General features: G+C 34.1%; 1 protein-coding gene across 1 annotated transcript in view; it reads right to left on the bottom strand.

The window, feature by feature from the left end:
* Nucleotides 1-21,888, bottom strand: part of LOC150101763 (uncharacterized) — a 159,718-nt gene that overhangs the window by 128,689 nt on the left and 9,141 nt on the right. Inside the window, exon 2 of the mRNA XM_090400450.1 lies at nucleotides 4,410-4,572. Coding sequence (XP_090256576.1) covers nucleotides 4,410-4,572 — 163 coding nt within the window. The remainder of the gene's footprint in view (nucleotides 1-4,409; nucleotides 4,573-21,888) is intronic.

Genomic DNA, 21,888 nt, shown 5'->3' with positions numbered 1-21,888 from the left:
AGATGGTAAATTAAATATAGAAATAGACAACAGAATCAACAAAGCTGGTATGGTGGGAAGTCAATTGAATAAATTCATATGGAATAAGAGAGAAATTAGTCGGAACACTAAATTAGCTGTATACAACACAGTATTCAAGCCAATTTTAACTTATGGATCTGAGAGTGGATCAGAAGTAAAACACTTGAGCAAAAACTAGAGACCACAGATAATGAAAGTCCTGAGAAAGATTAGGGCATGAACAGATGACATCAGTGGGAATATCATTAAAAACGAGGATATTAGGAAAGAACTTGACATTGTCAGCATACAGGAATGTGCTAGCAGAGCTAATCTCAGGTGGTATGGTCACTTCAACAGAATGGGAGAGGAAAGATTAGAATTACAAGTGTTGTCTGCCAGGAGAAAGACCCAGAGGAAGACCAAGATATAGGCTGATTGATACAGTAAAAAGTGCCTTAGAAGATAGAAATATAAGATCTGGTAATGGAGTTTTGACAGGTAACAGACTGATTTGGAGGAAAATTGTAGATAGGAAGTTAGTAATGATGTAAATTTTTCATGTAATATTATCATATCCGGTACACCTCTTGAGAGTATATATCAGGAATTTGATGATGAAGCTGTTTAAAAAGGTTTCTTAAGACTGATGCAGTGACAATGTTTCTGCACTTGGCTAGAGGGGCCAGAACAAGAGGTCATTCCTGGAAGTTGAATAAATGTGTGGTTAGTGAGGGTGTGTTAACTAGATTTTTTGCTTGGAGAGTTAGGAATGAGTGGAATAGGTTGTCAGAATCGATTGCGAGTGCTTTGTCTGTTAATGGAAAGTGATATTAATTTTATAATATCTTATTAAAGATTATTATTAATGGAGAGATATCCAATTTTCTTCTGAATAATGACCATGGAGTTATCACCTGGGTGGTGACAACCATATTCTGTAAAGGAAAGAATATGTGGAACTAGAAGGCCAGCAAAAAAAAAAAATTAATTTAATAATTTTGATAAAGCATATAAGGAATTAGAGATGATAAAGGTGACATGAAAACTGGAGAAAAAGATATCCTTGAAGTATGGAGTAATTACTTTGAAAAACTGCTAAATGAAACAAGCAGTGATGACAACACAGTGGTAAAAAACACTGACCAGGCATGCAGTCAGGAATACATATCCATACTTGAAGTAGAAAAAGCCATCAAAGGCTTGAAATGTGGAAAGGCAGCAGGAGTAGATGATATTCTACCAGAAATGCTGAAGTATGGTGGTATAAAAGTCTTACAGTGGCTGCACTGCATAGTTCAGAAAGCCTGAACAGAGGGACGAATTCCCTATGATTGGAGTAGAGCTCTCATAGTACCCATATATAAAAAGGGAAATAATACTGCATGTGAGAATTACAGAGGTATTTCCCTACTGAGTGTTCCTGGCAAGATCTATGCAAGTATACTTGAGAAACGGTTGAGAAGAATTGTGGAAGAAAAGCTTGGTGAAGAACAAGCTGGATTCAGGCCAAATAGAGGCTGTCAGGATCAGATCTTCACTTTACGACAAATAGTCGAGAAAGCATGGGAATATAACAAAGATCTGTATTTAAGTTTTGTCGATCTGGAAAAGGCATATGACAAGGTGCCAAGAGAGAAGCTATTCAATACGCTGCAGTTATATGGTGTCAATGGGGCATTATATCAAGCAATACTTAGTCTTTATTTGAGTTGTAAGTCAGCAGTTAGAATTGAAGGAAGTACAGGAAGATGGTTTAATGTTAAATCTGGTGTGAGACAAGGATGTACATTATCCCCTCTGTTATTCATTATCTATATGGATCACATTATGAAGGAAAGTGGTATTAAACATGATATCAAAATTGGAGATGCTAATGTCAGCTCTTTGCTTTATGCAGATGATGTTATACTTCTAAATAAATCTGCTACAAGTCTGCAAGATTCTCTGACTAAATTGAATAGCTGTTGTAATAGATATGGTATGAAGGTCAGCAATAAAAAGACAAAGACAATGAAAATAGGCAGAATCATTGAAAATGTCAACTGTGTTGTGAATGGAGAACCTGTGGAACAAGTAAAACATTTCAGCTATTTAGGCACAATTTTTACTGAAGATGGTAAATTAAATATAGAAATAGACAACAGAATCAGCAAAGCTGGTATGGTGGGAAGTCAATTGAATAAATTCATATGGAATAAGAGAGAAATTAGTCGGAACACTAAATTAGCTGTATACAAGACAGTGTTCAAACTAGTTTTAACTTATGGATCTGAGAGCTGGGTCAGAAGTAAAACACTTGACCAAAGACTAGAGACCACAAATATGAGAGTCCTGAGAAAGATTATAGGCATGAACAGATGGCATCAATGGCAATATCATATTAAAAACGAGGATATTAGGAAAGAACTTGACATTGTCAGCATCCAGAAATGCGTTAGCAGAGCTAATCTCAGGTGGTATGGTCACTTAAACAGAATGGGCGAAGAAAGATTAGCAAAACAAGTGTTCTCTGCCAGGTTGGCAGCAAAACGACCCAGAGGAAGACCAAGATATAGGTGGATTGATGCGGTACAAAGTGCCTTAGACGATAGAAATATAAGATCTGATAATGTTGGAGTCTTGACAAGTAACAGACTGATTTAGAGGAAAATTGTAGATAGGAAGTTAGTAATGATGTAATTTTTTTTCATATAGTACTGTCATATCCTGTACACCCCTTGAGGGTACATGGCAGGAATTTGATGATGATAAAGCATGCCTCTTGGATCACACTCTTAATATCCTACACCAAACTGATTGGAAAGGTACCTGTTCCTTACAGTATTAAAAAACTTGATATGAATGCAAATTCAAAGCTGCCTGAGAAATTTTGATCAACCATCCTAATCTAAACAATAATGATGGTATAAAATTCCCAAGAATTTGAATGGCACACAAGTTCTTACAAGTTCTCTTGCAAACCCTTACTTTAGGACTCTAAGCAATAATTTCAGCCACTATCTATACTGTTTTTGTTCTAATCTGTCTGTGAGTAATTATGTGAGAGAATGTTGCTTTCTAGTTTAATATCTCTTAATGATTTGTAACAAACAAATAACCAGATTCTAGCTTTGATGCAAGTTATTTTTATTTTTTTACACCAGAGGATATGACGGTCGAAATGTCAGGTGATTATTTTGGTTTATATTAAACTAAAGTTTTACTATAAACACAGTAGTTGTTTCCATAATGTTTTAATAATAAATTCTTCATGCTATTGAAAGTTGGTTTACCTTGATTTATGTTCCTTGTCCCTCCCCCTTTGTTTTGCTATTGCTAACAAAATTTTGTCATTTTCAAGCATGTCTTTAACAGGATTTACAATATAAGTTTTATTTAGTTTCTGTAATGCAAATGGCCAAAACAAAGTTTTTTTATTATTTTTTTTTTTTATTGAAATGATATGCAATTTCTCCATTAAGGTAAAAACAAAAAATCTACTTTCATCCTTTCTTTTATTTTCTAGTTTTAATACAAAATATGAATAATTTCATAAAGTACTTCCCACAGCATTACTCCCAACAGCTATATTTTGTGACATGCATTGCGATACCATTTTTAAAATCTAGTTTGCCATCGTGAAAGTTGTGTTTTTTTTTTTTTTTACATGCAATTCTGCAAGTGTTGAAATAGCACTGGTTCTATTTTAACACTTGCAGGAACTTAGGCTTGATCTTTTCCATACTTTGTTATAGCACATCATTTTATTATAGTGGTATTAGCTATAATGTGAATCTACAGAACTTTCTAATGTTCTGAGAATAATGAAATTGAAATGCCAAAAAGGCATGCAAATGTAAGCTTCTGTTTGTGTGAAGTAAAACATTCAACAGCTCAAACCAAATACAAAGCATTAAAAAAAATTCTAGACAAGTAGCTGGAAGACCAAATGTATGAATTATGTATGAACTGTGTGTGAACCAAATATTAGATTGACAGGAGAGTTGAGTGATTGGTAATGAGCATGTACAGCACTTCTTTTTTTTTTATTTATTTATTTGTACTTAATAAATAAATAAATACCATCGTTAAAGCACAAAGGAAAGCTGCTATCGTAGCAGTAGCAGTGATAGCAGCACACTAAATCTTCACTGCTTAATCAGAATAAACAGTCCCTTTCAAGGGAGAAGGGGAATTAGGATGAAAAATTTTTGCACAGCATATTAGCAACATGTGAAAAACACTGCAAGAAATTCTATCAATTATAAACTAGATTTAAACAAGTGATCTATTTAGGAGACAACATTTTTATAGATCAAGCAATAACAGGCTCTTCAAGAGTGAAAATAATCAGGTCAGATGTTAAAAACAGACAGGTGCTTAAATGTTCTAGTTTCTGTATGATCAAAACTATTATTGGCACTTACCTGTGGTGAGCAAAAGTAATAATCCAAATGTAAAATCGCTCTTTTCAAGATCTCCTGAGTTTGATAATCTCCAAATTGTTAATCCAATAGCTGCCAGAAGGCTAATGATGGAAAATATTAAGTAAGCCCACTCCCATGGCGAGAGGCTTTGAAATGTACGAATCTGTAATTTATAAAAACACTCCTTTGGATATTTTACAAGATGTTAAAAAAAAATAGAAACAATTTATTTTTAATTCAACAAAAAAAGCATTTTATTCTACAAACTCAATATGTGATTTTTGGAAAGAGGAAAATAGGCAGGAAGACATGCAGTATTTATTTTATAAGGATTATAGTAATTGGTGAAAAATGTGTAGTGAAGGTGGTCAAGTTCTGTGTCATCACTGAAACAAACAGCCTGTTTCTATGAGTCAATGTTTTGAGAATATCATATTGTTAGGTGGATGATGGGGGGTGATTGTTTATGTGTCTCTCGACTCTATGGAGGTCTGATAAGCATCTTCCAGTGTAAAAAAACATGGGATTGTCTACAAAAGGCAAACGGTTATCTATTCTCTATTATGAACTATGCTTTAGGGTGTTGGCTGTTTAAATGCACTAAAAATGAATGTATTTGGTCAATAGGAATAAAATTGCAACCATATTATCTAAGACTACCAGTAACAGTCAGAGTAAAGGCTTCAGTGCAGCTGTAGTGACAACTTTTATTCTCTAAGAGTCCTATGTCGAAATTTGGTCAGGAGGAAAGATGTCCATTACAGTTACATCTTTTTTGTATATTTTTACTTTCCATGTAAAATAACCTACTTATACTGTAAATCTGAATAATTCAAAAAAACCAAGTCTGGAGAAAAGTGGTGTTTGACCAAATCAAGGATAAGAAATGACAAAACTATGACAATGTAGATTGTGATTGCAATTAAATAAAATTCCTTTTTTTTTATTTATTTTTTTTATTTAACTCCAACAGGCACATTCAATACAATTTGAAATAAATATTTTTTTATACAGAAAAGGAAATTAGTGGGGAAGGAGAAAAATGGGTTTGCAAATTGCTTGGAAAGTCTGTAAGTAGCCTTTCTATGCTTTCAAGTAAGGGGGGAGGTGGGGGGTTAAATTTGTTAATGATTTCTTTGGGCTAAGAGAATTATTTTTGAGTAATTTTAAAACATATTAATGAGAACTTAAATGTATAATGTGATGGTACATATGGAGCAAACATCCTCATGAAATTCATACCACCAAAGCGCAATATTCTACAGAAAGAAAATTTCCTTAAAAAGTTATACAAAAAGGTATAAGTTATATAAATAATTATTCCATCATCCAATCTGACAGTGTTATTTTCAAAACACTATTTGTTTCAAGAACACAGCTGAAAGGAACTAGGAACTCAACTACAATAACACTTATCTATACATTATATTTAAACCACTCAAACTAATAACTTCTTATCCCTTCACCAAACGAATCAAGACTAACAACCTACATGATGGACACTCCCATCACATAAGATCACAAAAGCTACAGTGCTACCTAGAAGTCGTTACAAGTTGGACAGACTATTTGGAGTCAGAAGCAGTAACAGCACATAAATTTCTTTGTCAATCAGAAATGCTTCTGACACTATCTGATTGTCAGTGACTGTCTAATATGAAAAGTTGTTTGTTCTAATGAATGTCCTGGTTGGAAATCTAGTGAAATAGCAACTACTTTAAGATAACAAGTTGTTATCAAAGTGTATTTTTTCTTGGGTGCTGGGTACATAATACCCATAATGCACAGTGCATTCACAGAGCTAATCAAGAAAATATGTGAAATTTTCCAGTTAGTTAATTCTAAGTTTGAAGAAATAGAAAAATAAGTTTTTTTGAACTGACAACAAAATTCTACAAGTCAGAATTCTTAATATAACTACATTTATAATACATATATAACTTGTAACATGTAACTGGTAATGGCAAAATTCCCACTCTATTATATGGTTCAGAAATATGGACTGTTTAAAAAGTAAGATAAAAGTAAAATACAAGTTGCAGAAATGAGATTTTAAGAGCAATTAGAGGGTGCAGAAAATTGGGCCATACAAAAAAATAAGACATCAGAAGATATTTACAATGTAAATGAAAGTAACAGAGAAAAATGAAAAAGCATTTATTTAGGATGGAAAGATATTCGTTACTGAACAAAGTGGATAAATATAGATCAAAGGAAAGGGGAGAGAGAGAGAGACTAGCTGCAGGATGGAAAGACCAGTGAAGCTAGAACATGCAAATACCTAATCCTTGAGGTGTATGAACTTGTAAGTGTAAATTGTATACATAAACATAACATGCTTATATCTTAGTCATAAAATCAACTTAGGATTTGTGTGAGCAAGAGAATAGTGGGATGGGTTTTTGCTTGAGGAACACTGAATTAGTTTGAGACATGGTGCGAAAGATGCTGTTGATTAATTATTATGCCTTCAGAGTGATTCTTGCAATTCTTTGAAGGTATGATGATAAGATTAAAAAATAATTAATAGAGTATAGTGGATTAGGAGTTCATTGGTAAGATGTGGAATGTAAAGCTCCACTGTAACACAACTCATAATAACAAAAATAAAACTAAAAGATCCAGAGAAGTGCTGGAATCTTAGAATTGTTGTTCAAGTGACTCAGCAGTAAATGACATTTTGGATTATGTTATTATTATTTATTAAATAATAATCAGAACTTTAATAAAGAATGCAGAGAAGTGGTACTCACCAATTTCTGTTTCTCTTTATCTTAGCAGTTTGATATATCACCAGCATCAATATTTGCACTTAAATATATTCAGAATATTATCTGATATATTTCAGTAGAAATATATCAAATCTAAAACAGTGACACGTCACTGAGCTCAAGTACCTTTGCAACACCTCATTAGTCAATGGCTACAATCTCCATAAAATAGATAAAATGCTGCATGCAACCCCAATCCCTCCTGCAACAAACACATAAGATCACAGCAAAACTATCTCCATCTTGTATATTAAGGGTAAGTCAGAAAATAGCCAAAGTTCTCTGCAAATTTGATCTCCAAGCCACTTTTAAACCTCTCATTGAGCTAGCTCCCTCTATCTGTTCTTCTAGATCAACTCCATCCTCTTGAACATACTTGAGTGTGTATAAAGTTCTTTGTGCCTGCAGTTTAGCCTATTTGGACAGACTGGTACATCAGTTAACATCTATACGATATGTTGAGATTGGTGAATTATATTCTGGATACTCCTTTGCATAGGATTACAAGGAAGATATCGACATTGCACAGAAGTCATTATAGGTCAGAGAGATTATTTTTACAATCTGCATTAGCCAAAACTCTTCCAGCCTCAACAAGTATGGTTGCATTAATTTGCCAGAGATCTAGGAGACAGTCATGTTGTGACCTAATAGCCTGACTTCTCCAAATTAACTTCATGGTTATTTGACCCATAGGGGGCACCATGCAAGCAGATTAGTTCTGTTCCATAAACAGTTTGAACTGCTTTATGAATTTGTGCTCTGAAGATGCTGAGTAGAAAAGCAGTAAAATATTAGTAACTTCAATAAATGTATTTTTCCTCTCGTTTATACTGTGAAGAGCTATTATAAATAATCAACACCTAAGTTTTTCTACACAAAGTCACAAGAGTATAAAAAATTAGGAATAAAAACAGGATATTATAAAGAGACTATGTGATAACAACGAAAATATCTTGCTGATGGTGGAATGCGAGTGCAGACTGTGTTCAGCATTCAAATATACTATAATGGGGCTATGCAATGCATATTACTTTCATAATCAGAGTTGCAAATACATCTGATGATACAAAATGAAGAAGATGACAGAATTCTGATGTGAGGAGTATTTGAAAGCTATCTATAGCATCATCCTTCAAATACTACAGGGAAAGTTTTGCACTCTGGCCAGAAAGGAATATACTTACTATAGTGTCAAGAATGAGGTGGAGGATATAACGATAAAATTTAGAAGATACACAGCAACAATTGTAAAGGTTGCCATTGTATCCTCACTATAAACATGACATATGCAATTTGTACTGATCTCTTATTCCATACTGAAGCTTAATTGGTATCATTTACAACTACAGTTCCCTTTAACTATCCGAACTATATTCTGCAAGATTCTTTCCATGAGAAGGATGAAAGGTGTATTTTTCAGATTTGACATTCCATGCCAGAGATTATTAACCTCAAATCTCCTTGATGTGATTTCCTTACCTCGGAAAGATTTCCGAGGTAAGGAAATCTTTCCTTTCCAATTACTCAAACAGTGAGATCATCTAGCTTGGTAACATCAATATTCATAAGTGTGTATAATGATAGTTGGTAGAATTGCCACAGCAAAGATAAGTTTTATTTTTTGAAATATTTTTGAAGAATTCTATGCATTTTTATACATTCATGAGTGACTAAGAGAATATCAGAACATTGGAATGCTGGCTATGGTGAGAGGTTGAAGAAATGTGGACTGCAGAGTTTGGTGGATAGGAGGAAAAGAGGTGATGCGATAGAGACATTTAAGTTAGTGAGAGGATTTTATAAAATTAATCCAGATGAGATTATAAAAGGGTAGAAGGTGAGAGAGGAAGGCCATCCCTGGGAGTTGTGTAAGAATGTGGTGAAAAAGAATGCGAGAGGTAAATTTTTTACATGCAGAATTGCCAGCGAATGGAATACATTACCAGAATGTGTCATTAATGCAAGGAGTTAAGGATTTCGGTATGAAAAGTATGTCATCAGTTAAATGAACCTCCCACAATAAGTCTGCTGATTACATGGAAGGTGCAATAATAATAATTTCATCAAAATTTTATTTAATTAGTGATACTGAGCCAAATGTGTAGTAATTAGAAGGTTTTAGTTTGAAGGTTTTGAAGGTTTGAAGTGAATTGTGTGTAATGCAGTTAAGAAAGGTAAAATAGTGGTAAGAACTAGAACAACCAGACACATCATCATCAAATTCCTGACATTTACCCTCAAGAGGTGTACAGCAGCGCTTCCCAAACTGTGGGCCGCAGCCTCCTTGGGGGCCGTAGGTTTTGTTGAGGGGGGGGGGCCTTGAAATAATGAAAACAAATTTAAAATCTTTTAAGACTAAGTAGATTTTTTTATCTTAAAAGAAACGTATTTAACTTTTATTATTTCTTTTTTCTTATTTTTTATATTTTAATGAAAAAAAATCACACATTGGTGCGGGTTCACAAATTTTGCTTTCTGCATATTTCAGCATTTAATGAATATTAGTAAATGTATGCTTGTTCATATAAGTTTCATTTCAAAGCAGAAATCTAAGAATTACAGTTTTAAATATTTCACCTGATATTGGTGTAGCAGTATTGAAACACATCCATCGCATTAAATTGTTATTAAACTTCTCTTATGTTTTTAATTACTAATCGTTTTACGTTTCATGTGCTTGTCCTGCAAATGTACAATAACAATATCTATCTATATCAAAATATGAGATAATGTGCCATGTCAAGTGTGTATGTAAGATACTAAAAATGTAATATTTGCATTTGATTTTTGCAATATTTGCTGTGTATGTTTTGTATTCAATATATAAATACAATAAATATTATATATGTCTATATATTAAGATTTTTTTGAGGGGGGGCGTGAAATATTTTAATTTTTCCAAAGGGGACCCTGATATCCAGAAGTTTGGGGAGCACTGGTGCACAGGATGATAGTGGTAATGATGTAAATTTTTCATGTAGTAACTTCCTATCTACAACTTTCCTCCAAATCAATCTATTACCTGTAAACTCCAATATTGTCAGATCTTATATTTCTATCTTCTAAGGGAGTGCTTCCCAAACTTCTGGATGTCAGGACAGCCTTTGAAAAAATTAAAATACTTCACGCCCCCCCCCCACAAAAAAAAATCGTAATATCGACATATATTATTATAATATTTCTTTTATTTATATTTAATACAAAACATACACAGCAAATATCGCAAAAATCAAATGCAAATATTATATTTTTAGCATCTCACATACACATTTGATATGGCACATTATCTCATATTTTATGTAGATAGATTTATTGTACATTTGCAGTACAAGCACATGAAACGTAAAACGATTAGTAATAAAGAAAGAATTAAAAACATAAAAGAAGTTCAATAACAATTTAATGTGATAGATGTGTTTGTTACTGTTGATAGTGATGTTTTCTCCCTGGTGCAGGATACCAGAGTGTACAGAGGATTTGAAATTGGAAGTGATCACTATTTTGTCTTGAGCAGGATAAAATTGAATTTCATATTGAAAAGAATAACATGTAAGAAAGTTTTAAAGCGAATAAAAGTTGAGTAGCTCTCAGATGTGAACTGTAGACCAAAATACACAAAGATTATTGAAGAAAAAATGAAAGGGTTTGAGAACAGGAACCAAACTTTGGAGATTCAGTGGCAAGCCATGAAGACAACCCTGATTGATTCCACTAGAGAGGAATGTGGTGAAGTTGTCTGCAAGGATAGAAAAATCAGAACTTCATGGTGGACACAGGAAGGTAAAGAGGCAGTGAAGGAAAAGAAGAAAGCATATAAAAAGTTCCTGGCAAATAAGTCAGCTTTTGCTCTTAGAGAATAGAGACAAATGTAAGAAAGCTAAACAGTGTGTAAAACTAGCTGAACAAAACTCATGGGAGGACTTTGGCAAGAACATAGAAAATAAATATCAAGAAGGTGGCAAAATACTCTGGAGGTGGATGAAGAAGCTTAGGAATGGAAGAAAGAGTGCTGTAAAAGCAGTTAGAGATGATAAAGGTGATATGAAAACAGGAGAAAAAGATATCCTTGAAGTATGGAGTAATTACTTTGAAAATTTGCTAAATGAAACAAGCAGTGATAGCACAGTGGAAAAAACACTCAACAGGCATACAGTCAGGAATACATATCCATATTTCAAGAAGTAAAAAAAAAAAAGCCAGCAAAGGCTTGAAATGTGGAAAGGTAGCAGGAGTAGATGATATTCAACCAGAAATGCTGAAGTATGGTGGTATAAAAGTCTTCCAGTGGCTGCACTACATAGTTCAATTAGAGGGATGAATTCCCGATGATTGGAGTAGAGCTCTCATAGTACCCATCTATGAAAAGGGAAATAAAACTGAATCTGAGAAATACAGAGGTATTTCCCTACTGAGTGTTCCTGGCAAGATCTATGCAAGTATACTTGAGAAACAGTTGATAAGAATTGTGGAAGAAAAGCTTGGTGAAGAACAAGCTGGATTCAGGCCAAATAGAGGCTGTCAGGATCAGATCTTCACTTTACGACAAATAGTCGAGAAAGCATGGGAATATAACAAAGATCTGTATTTAAGTTTTGTCGATCTGGAAAAGGCATATGACAAGGTGCCAAGAGAGAAGCTATTCAATACGCTGCAGTTATATGGTGTCAATGGGGCATTATATCAAGCAATACTTAGTCTTTATTTGAGTTGTAAGTCAGCAGTTAGAATTGAAGGAAGTACAGGAAGATGGTTTAATGTTAAATCTGGTGTGAGATAAGGATGTACATTATCCCCTCTGTTATTCATTATCTATATGGATCACAATATGAAGGAAAGTGGTATTAAACCTGATATCAAAATTGGAGATGTTAATGTAAGCTCTTTGCTTTATGCGGACGATGTTATACTTCTAAATAAATCCGCTACAAGTCTGCAAGATTCCCTGACTAAATTGAATAACTGTTGTAATAGATATGGTATGAAGGTCAGCATTAAAAAGACAGACAATGAAAATATGCAGAATTGTTGAAAAGTCGACTGCGTTGTGAACGGGGAACCTGTGGAACAAGTAAAACATTTCAGCTACTTAGGCACAATTTTTAGTGAAGATGGTAAATTAAATATGGAAATAGACAACAGAATCAACAAAGCTGGTATGGTGGGAAGTCAATTGAATAAATTCATATGGAATAAGAGAGAAATTAGTCGGAACACTAAATTAGCTATATACAAGACAGTGTTCAAACCAGTTTTAACTTATGGATCTGAGAGCTGGGTCAGAAGTAAAACACTTGACCAAAGACTAGAAACCGCAGATATGAGAGTCCTGAGAAAGATTAGAGGCGTCAACAGATGGCATCAATGGTAATATCATATTAAAAATCAGGATATTAGGAAAGAACTTGACATTGTCACATCCAGGAATGCATTAGCAGAGCTAATCTCAGGTGGTATGGTCACTTGAACAGAATGGGCGAGGAAAGATTAGCAAAATGACCCAGAGGAAGACCTAGATATAGGTGGATTGATACGGTACAAAGTGCCTTAGACGATAGAAATATAGGATCTGATAATGTTGGAGTCTTGACAAGTAACAGACTGATTTGGAGTAAAATTGTAGATAGGAAGTTAGTAATGACATAAATTTTTCATGTAGTACTGTCATATCCTGTACACCCCTTGAGGGTACTTGTCAGGAAATTGATGATGATATTTGAAACTGCAATTCTTAGATTTCTGCTTTGAAATGAAACTTATATAGATAAGCATATATTTACTAATATTCGTTAAGCGCCGAAATATGCAGGAAGCAAAATTTGTAAACCCGCACCAATGTGCGATTTTTCTTCCATTAAAATATAAAAAATAACAAAAAAGAAATAATAAAAATTAAATACGTTTCTTTTAAGATCCATCTATATCTTGGTCTTCTTCTGGGTCTTTCCTCTGCCAACCTGGCAAAGAACACTTGTTTTGCTAATCTTTCCACTCCCATTCTGTTTAAGTGACCATACCACCTGAGATTAACTCTGCTAACACATTACTGGATGCTAACAATGTCAAGTTCGTTCCTAATAGCCTCATTTTTAATATGATATTTTCACTGATGCCATCTGTTCACACTATTAATCTTTCTCAGGACTCATATCTGCAGTCTCTAGGCTTTGGTCAAGTGTTTTATTTCTAACCCAGCTCTCAGATTTATAAGTTAAAATTGACTTGAACACTGTCTTGTATACAGCTAATTTAGTGTTTTGACTAATTTCTCTCTTATTCCATATAAATTTATTCAGTTGACTTCCTACCATGCTGCCTTTGTTGATCTGCTGTCTATTTCCATATTTAATTTACCATCTTCACTAAAAATCATGCCTAAGTAGCTGAAATGTTTTACTTGTTCAATAGGTTCTCCATTCACAATACATTTGATATTTTCAATATTTCTGCCTATTTTCATTATCTTTGTCATGTTATTGCCGACCTTCATACAATATCTATTACAACAGTTATTCACTTTTGTCATGGAATCTTGCAGACTTTTAGTGGATTTATTTAGAAGTATAACATCATCCACATAAAGCAAAGAGCTGATTTTAACATCTCCAATTTTGATATCAGATATGCTTTCCTTCATAATGTGATCCATATAGATAATGAATAACAGAGGGGATAACTTACATCCTTGTCTCACACCAGATTTAACATTAAACCATCTTCCTGTACTTCCTTCAATTCTAACTGCTGACTTACAACTCAAATAAAGACTAAGTATTGTTTGATATAATGCCCCATTGACACCATATAACTGCAGCGTATTGAATAGCTTCTCTCTTGGCACCTTGTCATATGCATTTTCCAAATCGACAAAACTTAAATACAGATCTTTGTTATATTCCCATGCTTTCTCAACTATTTGTTGTAAAGTGAAGATCTGATCCTGACAGCCTCTATTTGGCGTGTGGACAGACAATTCTCCCTCCTTTGTCAAAAATTCAGCACACCTAAAAAGCATCTTACAACACCTTACCCTAAAAAGCTCAGACTTAACAGTAAGCTTTGACATCACTTCACTATTCACAAATGTACCACTAATAGAAACCCTCAATCTACTGAAGTCACACTTCCCCCCTGATATATTTGAACTATTCAAATTCACAATACATGCAGGATATTTCACATGGAAAGGGAAAATATACAAACAAATTGATGGGACAGACATGGGCTCCCCCCTTCCCCCCCCCTAGCCAACTTTTACATAGAACACCTGGAAAAACAAGTAATCAATACAGCCACTCTCAAACCAACACTTTGGCTACGCTATGTTGATGATGTGCTTGCTATTTGGCCACATGGCCCTGAGACATTGAAAACATTCTTAGCACATTTAAATAGCCAACATCCAAAAATCCACTTTACTATGGAACTGGAAGCCAACAACTGTCTGCCCTTCCTGGATACACTCATCACACATCTCCCAGATGGTTCCTTATCATTTTCAGTTTTTAGAAAACCCACACATACAGGTAGATACTTACACAAGCAATCACACCATCATCCTTCTCAACAATATGGTATATTAAAAACGCTAACCCATAGAGCGAGAGCAATCTGTTCCAATGACAAGGCTCTTACTACTGAACTGACTCACTTACCTTCTTGGCCAACAGCTACAATCCACATAAAATAAACAAAATACTAAACACTCCTAAGAAACCCCTCCCACCATCCACCACAGAGAACTACAACAAAACAGTCACCATCCCTTACATTAAAGGCACATCTGAAAAGATCTCAAGAATTCTCAATAAATATAAACTACGCACTACATTCAGACCATGTAGCAAATTTGCAATCAAGCCTACTACAGTCAAACAGGAAGAACTGTGAACATCCGCATCAGCGAACATAAAAGATACGTCCGGAATTATCATTATGGGAAGTCGGACCTAGCAGACCATGCTCTGGATACCCCTGCACACAGGATCAACTGGAAAAACACAAAAGTACTACACAGAAACCCGTATAAATCAGAGAGATTGTTCTTAGAGGCGACAGAAGCCCTAAAACACACTCCAAATCTCAACACATATGGCTGTATTAACTTGCCAACGATCTGGGAGACAGTCATATTAAGAAAAAACTAGCACTTTTCTAGGACTCTAGTAATATATGATTTTATTAAAGTTAATGAATACAGAGCACATCTCTGTATTCATTAACTTTTTCTAACTCCTGTTCATTCATCTTATATCCAGCTAATAATGATCCTTTCCATAATGCATAGCATTTTATATACCCATAAGGATACGTGTTTTGCATTATGGGATACTAAGGCAAGTGATCAGAACTTATACCACCTTTACCACGAGTTGCTCCAGTCCTGAAAATATTTCAGGTGCAAACTTTGTTTGCTTACACTTGGATAAAGGATTAAACAAAATATGTAATTGGTAGCATAGCCAAGTGAAAAAACTTCCATCAAGTATTTTATTTTGTTAATTTATATTTGCATATACTTTTTTATTTATTATATATATATATATTTTTTCACAGATGTCAGACTGGGGTAAACGATTAACAAAGCATTTAGATTTAGCTTACTTTTGTGTAGTGTCATGTAGCTTGTGTCCTGTGCATATGTATGTTTTCCTGATAATGACCTCAATACAGAGGTCGAAATGTTGAGTGTTATTTTCCTAATTATAAGTAAAGTAATTACTCCAATGTGTTTTTGTCTCCATAAATTCTTCACAATGAATGATGACCACTATGTAACTTTAAAAGAAAGAACTGTCATTATCCATGGAGAGTTGACCTACAGGCAATGCAGCCACTACGGTAAGATAAAAAATGTGTTTCCATCTTAATTAATCAGCTAGCCTTTCTAAAATGATGTAGAGACAGCACTGTGATACCAAACTGCCATAGCCTTCTCACCCCCTGAATAAATGCTTCTTACATTCAAAGCACTACTTCTGGCCTGTATAACTCTTAACACTTTAAATTCCAAATGTCTGACCTTAGAATATCGTTCTTGAATTTTGGGTAGTGCACAATAAATTGTGAAGATGCTCAATACTATCCAGAAGAGAAGAATTTGCATAACAGATAACCCTACCCCTCACAAATTTTCTTCAAATGCTTTTCCATAGATGCTCTCTTTCTGAACAGCTTTTTTTTTTATATATATATTTTCATGAGAGCTTCTCCACTGAATTTGAATTGGCCACCGCCACTCCACTTTCCTATAATCATATGATATAAGAATATGAGAAGTTGCTTGTCAACATTTGTACACAGCTTATCACCAAACTCATCACACTTCTCATTCTCTTCTTTCATACCATGTACTTATGTTCCTGGAACAGCCTTCCCTATAATGTTTTCCCCAATGAATACAACCTCTGATTCTTCAACTCACCAACAGATGCCTTCTTTCTCTCTAATTACTTGCCTATACATAGCACTACTATAGTATTATTATTATTATTAAAAAGAAAAGATGGAAGATTCACAATGAAAAAATTTTTGCCTAAGTCTAAAAAGCATCTTCAGTATTGAAATGGAACAGCATGATATAAAAATTACAGAATGATTCTAAAAAGCATCACCATAACTACAGTAAGGTAACAAAATAGTCAAATTTCAAATTAAATGTATAACACATACATAAATAATTAAATATATAACACATACATAAATATTTAATTTTAAAAAAATACATAAATAATTAGAAAAGGTTAGCAGAATGAAAGAGATCAAGATCATCAGATCCATTTAAGAAAAAACAACCAAATAGCCTTTCTGGATCTGCTAATTCTTTGAAAACCTGATGGGTCTATAATTCTCAGTATTTCAGATTAATACTCACACAAGCCACTATAATCATGCAGAATTGCATGATTATAATGGCTTGTGTGAGTATTCATCCTGGTAAAAAAAAATTGGGACTATTAAGACCTTAATACAGGCATGGGCAACCTTTCCTAGTTCGGGGGCCAAATTATCATTCTGTCTCCGAGTCAAAGGCCGGACCAAATTATTAAATAAAATAAATTAATATTAAATGAATTAAAACAAGTTGCTACTTCATATTTCATTTATTTATAACATAATGCTTTGGTATAAAACTCTACATAAATTTTATAATATAATGAAAGACATAACAATTTAATGTGAAGATTGGCCTTGTACTTCGACTACAAGACTATCAATATTAACGTTATTACTTGAGGATAATCGCATAGAATTTGAGGTTTTCGTCCGTTATTCTCGTCCGAATTTTTGATTTATTGTATTTCATCCTCAAAAAAAAAACTGTTGACATATGTGCTGCCGAAAAGATAAATGATTTTTCTTGAAAAGGCGCATAAATTTGTATATTTTTCTTTCATCAAATAAAATTTATAAAATTCCATCAAAGCAATGTTGTTAAATTGTGATTTTAGCACTAAATCCACCTGAAGCTCAATAAGTTCCACCTGTAAGTTTTCTGGCACATTATTTACATCAGCATCTATTGGAAGTAAATATAGCGAATGTGGAGTCTTTGTTTTTGAAGTCGGCAAACCTTGTATCAAATTGCTCTATTAGTGCCTTCAGTTCATCTCCATAACAATTATAAGGGATATTTTTATGAGTTGCTAGAGTAGGAAAATGATAACAATTTTTAGCTCTTATCTGACTTTCCAACAATCTTAGTTTATTACAAAAAGCTTGGACATGTCCATACAGTTCATGAACCAATTGTCCTTGTTTTTGCAATTTAAGATTCAGTTCGTTTAGGTATCCGGTGACATCTACAAGGAATGCTAAATCACACACCCACTCATCATCTTTTACTTGGTTAATTGTGTTTCCTTTTATGTCCATAAAATCTGCAATGTCTTGTCTCAGATCATAAAATCATTTTAACATTTTACCTTTACCCAACCACCTCACTTCACAATAATAAGACATCTTCATAATCCAAAAAGAGGTCTGCCAAATATTCCTTAAATTGGCGGTGACTAAGTGTACATGACTTAATAAAGTTAATACTGGCTGCTACTACAACTTCCATAAATTTGTGATAAAATTTAATCGATTTTGCACACAGATTTTGTTGGTGGATAATGCAGTGAAAATTTGTTAAATTTTCTGGATGGATCTGTAGTTCTATTGCTCTTTCATAAACTATTCCAATAAATCCCTTCTGTACACCAACCATTGCAGGGGCTCCATCAGTGCATATGTCAGATAGTAAACTCCATTTAAGCCCAAATCTCTCGAAGACTGTGTTGACTATTTCAAATATATCTTCACCAGTAGTTGTTCCTTTTAATGGCCGAAGCGCGAATAATTCTTCTGTGATGTTGAAATCCACATCAACTTCTCGAATAAATATTGCTAGTTGTGCTGTATCGGAGACATCAGTGCTGTCATCCAAAGCAATTGAAATGCTTCCAATCAAGCAATCTTCTCTTTTAAACTTTTTTTTGATATCATCAGCCATAATTTCTATCTGTCAGACAACAGTACATCTCAACAAACAAATATTCTCGAAGTCTTTTTTCTTTTCAGGACATATTATACAACTCTGCTATAATATTATACATATTATAGCAGACATTCTTTGATAAATTCTCCTTCATCAATTTTTGGATGATCAGCATGTCTCGAAGTAAAGTGTCTCTTCAAGTTGTATTCTTTGTTGACGGATACGGATTCGTTGTACAGCAAACATATAGACAAACCTTTATTCAGAATAAAATAATGATCCTCCATCCAGTTGTCTTGAAATTGACGATTCTCTGCATCTACTTTTTTTTTTTTGCAATAACCCCTGACATTGTCTCAAATTTATAAGTGATATTCAGAACTGTCAAACAAAACTGTCTTCTACACTGCAGGCACTGAACACAGAACACAACAATCAATGCAGGCACTGAACAGAACACAACAACACCAACGCAAGTACCGAACTGACACGTTGTAACACGTTCGCACACGCCGCTAGTCAAAGTGAAAAAGAGACCTTTGTTGGAGAAAACAGTGTTTTGCGCAAGTCATATGATGTCAGCTTAATGCGAGTTAGTAGAACACATGTTTTCTCCCACCATGAATCAGACAAACTTCTGAAATAGATTAGGGCTGGATCCAGCCCGCAGGTTGCCCATATGTGCCTTAATAGATCATGCCCATTCTTTATGTTCTACAGATGATCTACTACATAAAGAATTACATCATGTTAACGCTTTCTTTTAAGGTTACACTGTGATCAGCATTCATATTTCCGAATTTAGAGACAGAAAACACATGTTGAAATGATTATTTTACTTATTATTAATAAAACAACACTTGATGTTTCGACACCTGTACTGAGGTCATCATCAGAGGGATAAATGTGTATAGGAAACAAGCTACATGCTCCTGTACTCTGTAAAGGTAAATTAAATCTATGCTGTTAATTAATTTTTCTTAGCCTGACCTCTAATGATAAAAAAAAATTAAAATTAAATAAAATTAAATAAAAATTTTTTTAATAAATAAATAATTAATAAATAAATTAAAAAACTACAATAAACTCTACTAAAGTCCTCCTGTACTAAGATTCTTCTAGATTTGTACAGTTCAGATTATTATACTACAATTTTCTTCTCGACTTGTACAATTCAAGTTGCTATTGAATGTTAGGAGAAAAAAAAAACACTTCAAGTCTTCTTGTATTGCGATTTTTCTTTGGCTTGTTCTGGTTGCTACAAAAGGTTACAAATGGGTCCTCCACATCCTTGGAATGGTTAGACCATAATTTCTATTCAGATTTGGATTATATTTGAGCATTTCACATGCTTCTTTAAATTTCCTCTCGAACCAAGTTCTGGTGTGGTGTAGGGACTTGGTACCTTTCCAATCAATTCTGTGGTATATTGGAGTGCATGGTCAGAAAGGTCAGTTTTTCCAAAATGGAGGTATTTAATGTGTAATTTGTGTTCGTCCTTCCTAATTGGGATGGTTTGCCCTGCTTCTCTTATGTATGGTAGGTTACATGTGCATTGTATTTTGTAAACCCCTGGGTAGGCTAGGTGTGGAAGAGGATCTTTGGAAGAACTGAGTAGGTGTCTTAATTTTGTCGGGGGTTTAAAGGTGGTTTTGATGTTATATCTGTGTAGTGTTCTATTTTTTTGGAAATGACTAACATAGGGTATGGCAATAGCATTCTCGAAATCTTTTTTGTTTTTAGTGGTATTTCTGTGGAGGATCATGTGAAAAGTTTTTTACTGTATCCATTTTTCATAAATGTATGGTTGATGATCTCGTATTCTTGGTTTAGAGCTGTTCATTTGAACAAATCGTTTCAGCTCTGTGCTTATTATTATTATTCCTGACACCTCCAAGGAGTCCAAAGACTCATCGTGGGAGGACACCTACAACTGTCTCAACCACACACCGAACCTCTACTACAAATCGTCTCCATCAACCACCCATTTCCGCCACCACCACAACTGGTATTCTATGTCTGTAAATTGCATGTGTTCTGATATGACTCCTAGTTTTCGTGTTGGTGGTGATAGGAGTTTTTGTGTATGTACTGGCCTGTGTGTGTAGGTTTACAGTAAACTGAGAAGGAGAGACAGCCTGAGTGAAGACATGTGTGTCTAGACAAGTGTTTTTATTTTAATTGTTTTTTTATCACTAGAGCTCAGGCTAAGAAAAAGATTAATTAACAGCATAGATTTAATTTACCTTTACAGAGTGCAAGAGCATGTAGCTTGGTTTCCTATACACATGTATCCTTCTAATGTTGACCCTTCTAATACAAGGGTCAAAATGTCAAGTGTTATTTTATTAATAATAAGTAAAATAATCATTTCAACACGTGTATTTCGTGTCCCTAAATTCGAAAATATGAATACATCATGTTAAGTCAACTTCCTAAATGGTTTCAGTAAAATCTTTTAAAATCTTCAACAGCTATAGAATTCTTGGCTGTTCTGTTCAAGAAGAGATTACTCATATTACTGCCTTATGTGAATGGAATATCAGAACAAGTCAAAAAAATTTTAAATAGTCTCAACAATTTTGTGGGACAATGTGGAAGATCTGTTTTTATCAAGCATGAAGAACTTAAGTCATCAAATATCATCAGCTCAATAATCTGGCCTTGCCGAACATGCCATCTCTACTAAGTACAGAGTCCTCTGGAACAAAACTACAATCCTAATAAAAAGATCCTTTTATTTTGGTAAAATTACAGAGATTACCATGTTAAGAGTAGTAATTTTAATTTCTCAATGTTTTAACCTTCATATTTAGTTCATCTGGAATGTACATATACACTGCTTGGAAAGAAATCAATGGACACCGCCATGCCATGTAACAAGTCATGTGTTTGTAGCTGGTATAAATTAGAGAAATGCATTCACAAGTCAGTGCAACTGCTAGGATGCTACGTTGCGGACCCATCTGTTCAGCAAATTGGGCCAACCCGTAGCAAAAGTCAGTTATAACACACTGAGATGGAAGTCAACTGCAAGTGCTACCTGTAGTAAACGAACCACCACACTTACCGAACATTACCAAAGGGTGCTATGAAGGATAATATGTAAAAACCACCACTTGTTGACCAACAAGTTGAATACAGGGTTCTAGACTTTGACTAGAACATGAATCTGCACAAAAACATTTAGAAAAAAGCCTTACAACATGGGTTTCCATGGCAGGAC

Source organism: Typopeltis vanoorti, chromosome 11 (assembly GCF_054136105.1).
Source record: "Typopeltis vanoorti isolate ZY-2024b chromosome 11, IOZ_Tvanoo_1.0, whole genome shotgun sequence".
NCBI classification, from domain to species: Eukaryota; Metazoa; Arthropoda; class Arachnida; order Uropygi; family Thelyphonidae; genus Typopeltis; species Typopeltis vanoorti.
This window is presented reverse-complemented; position numbering and strand designations above follow the sequence as displayed.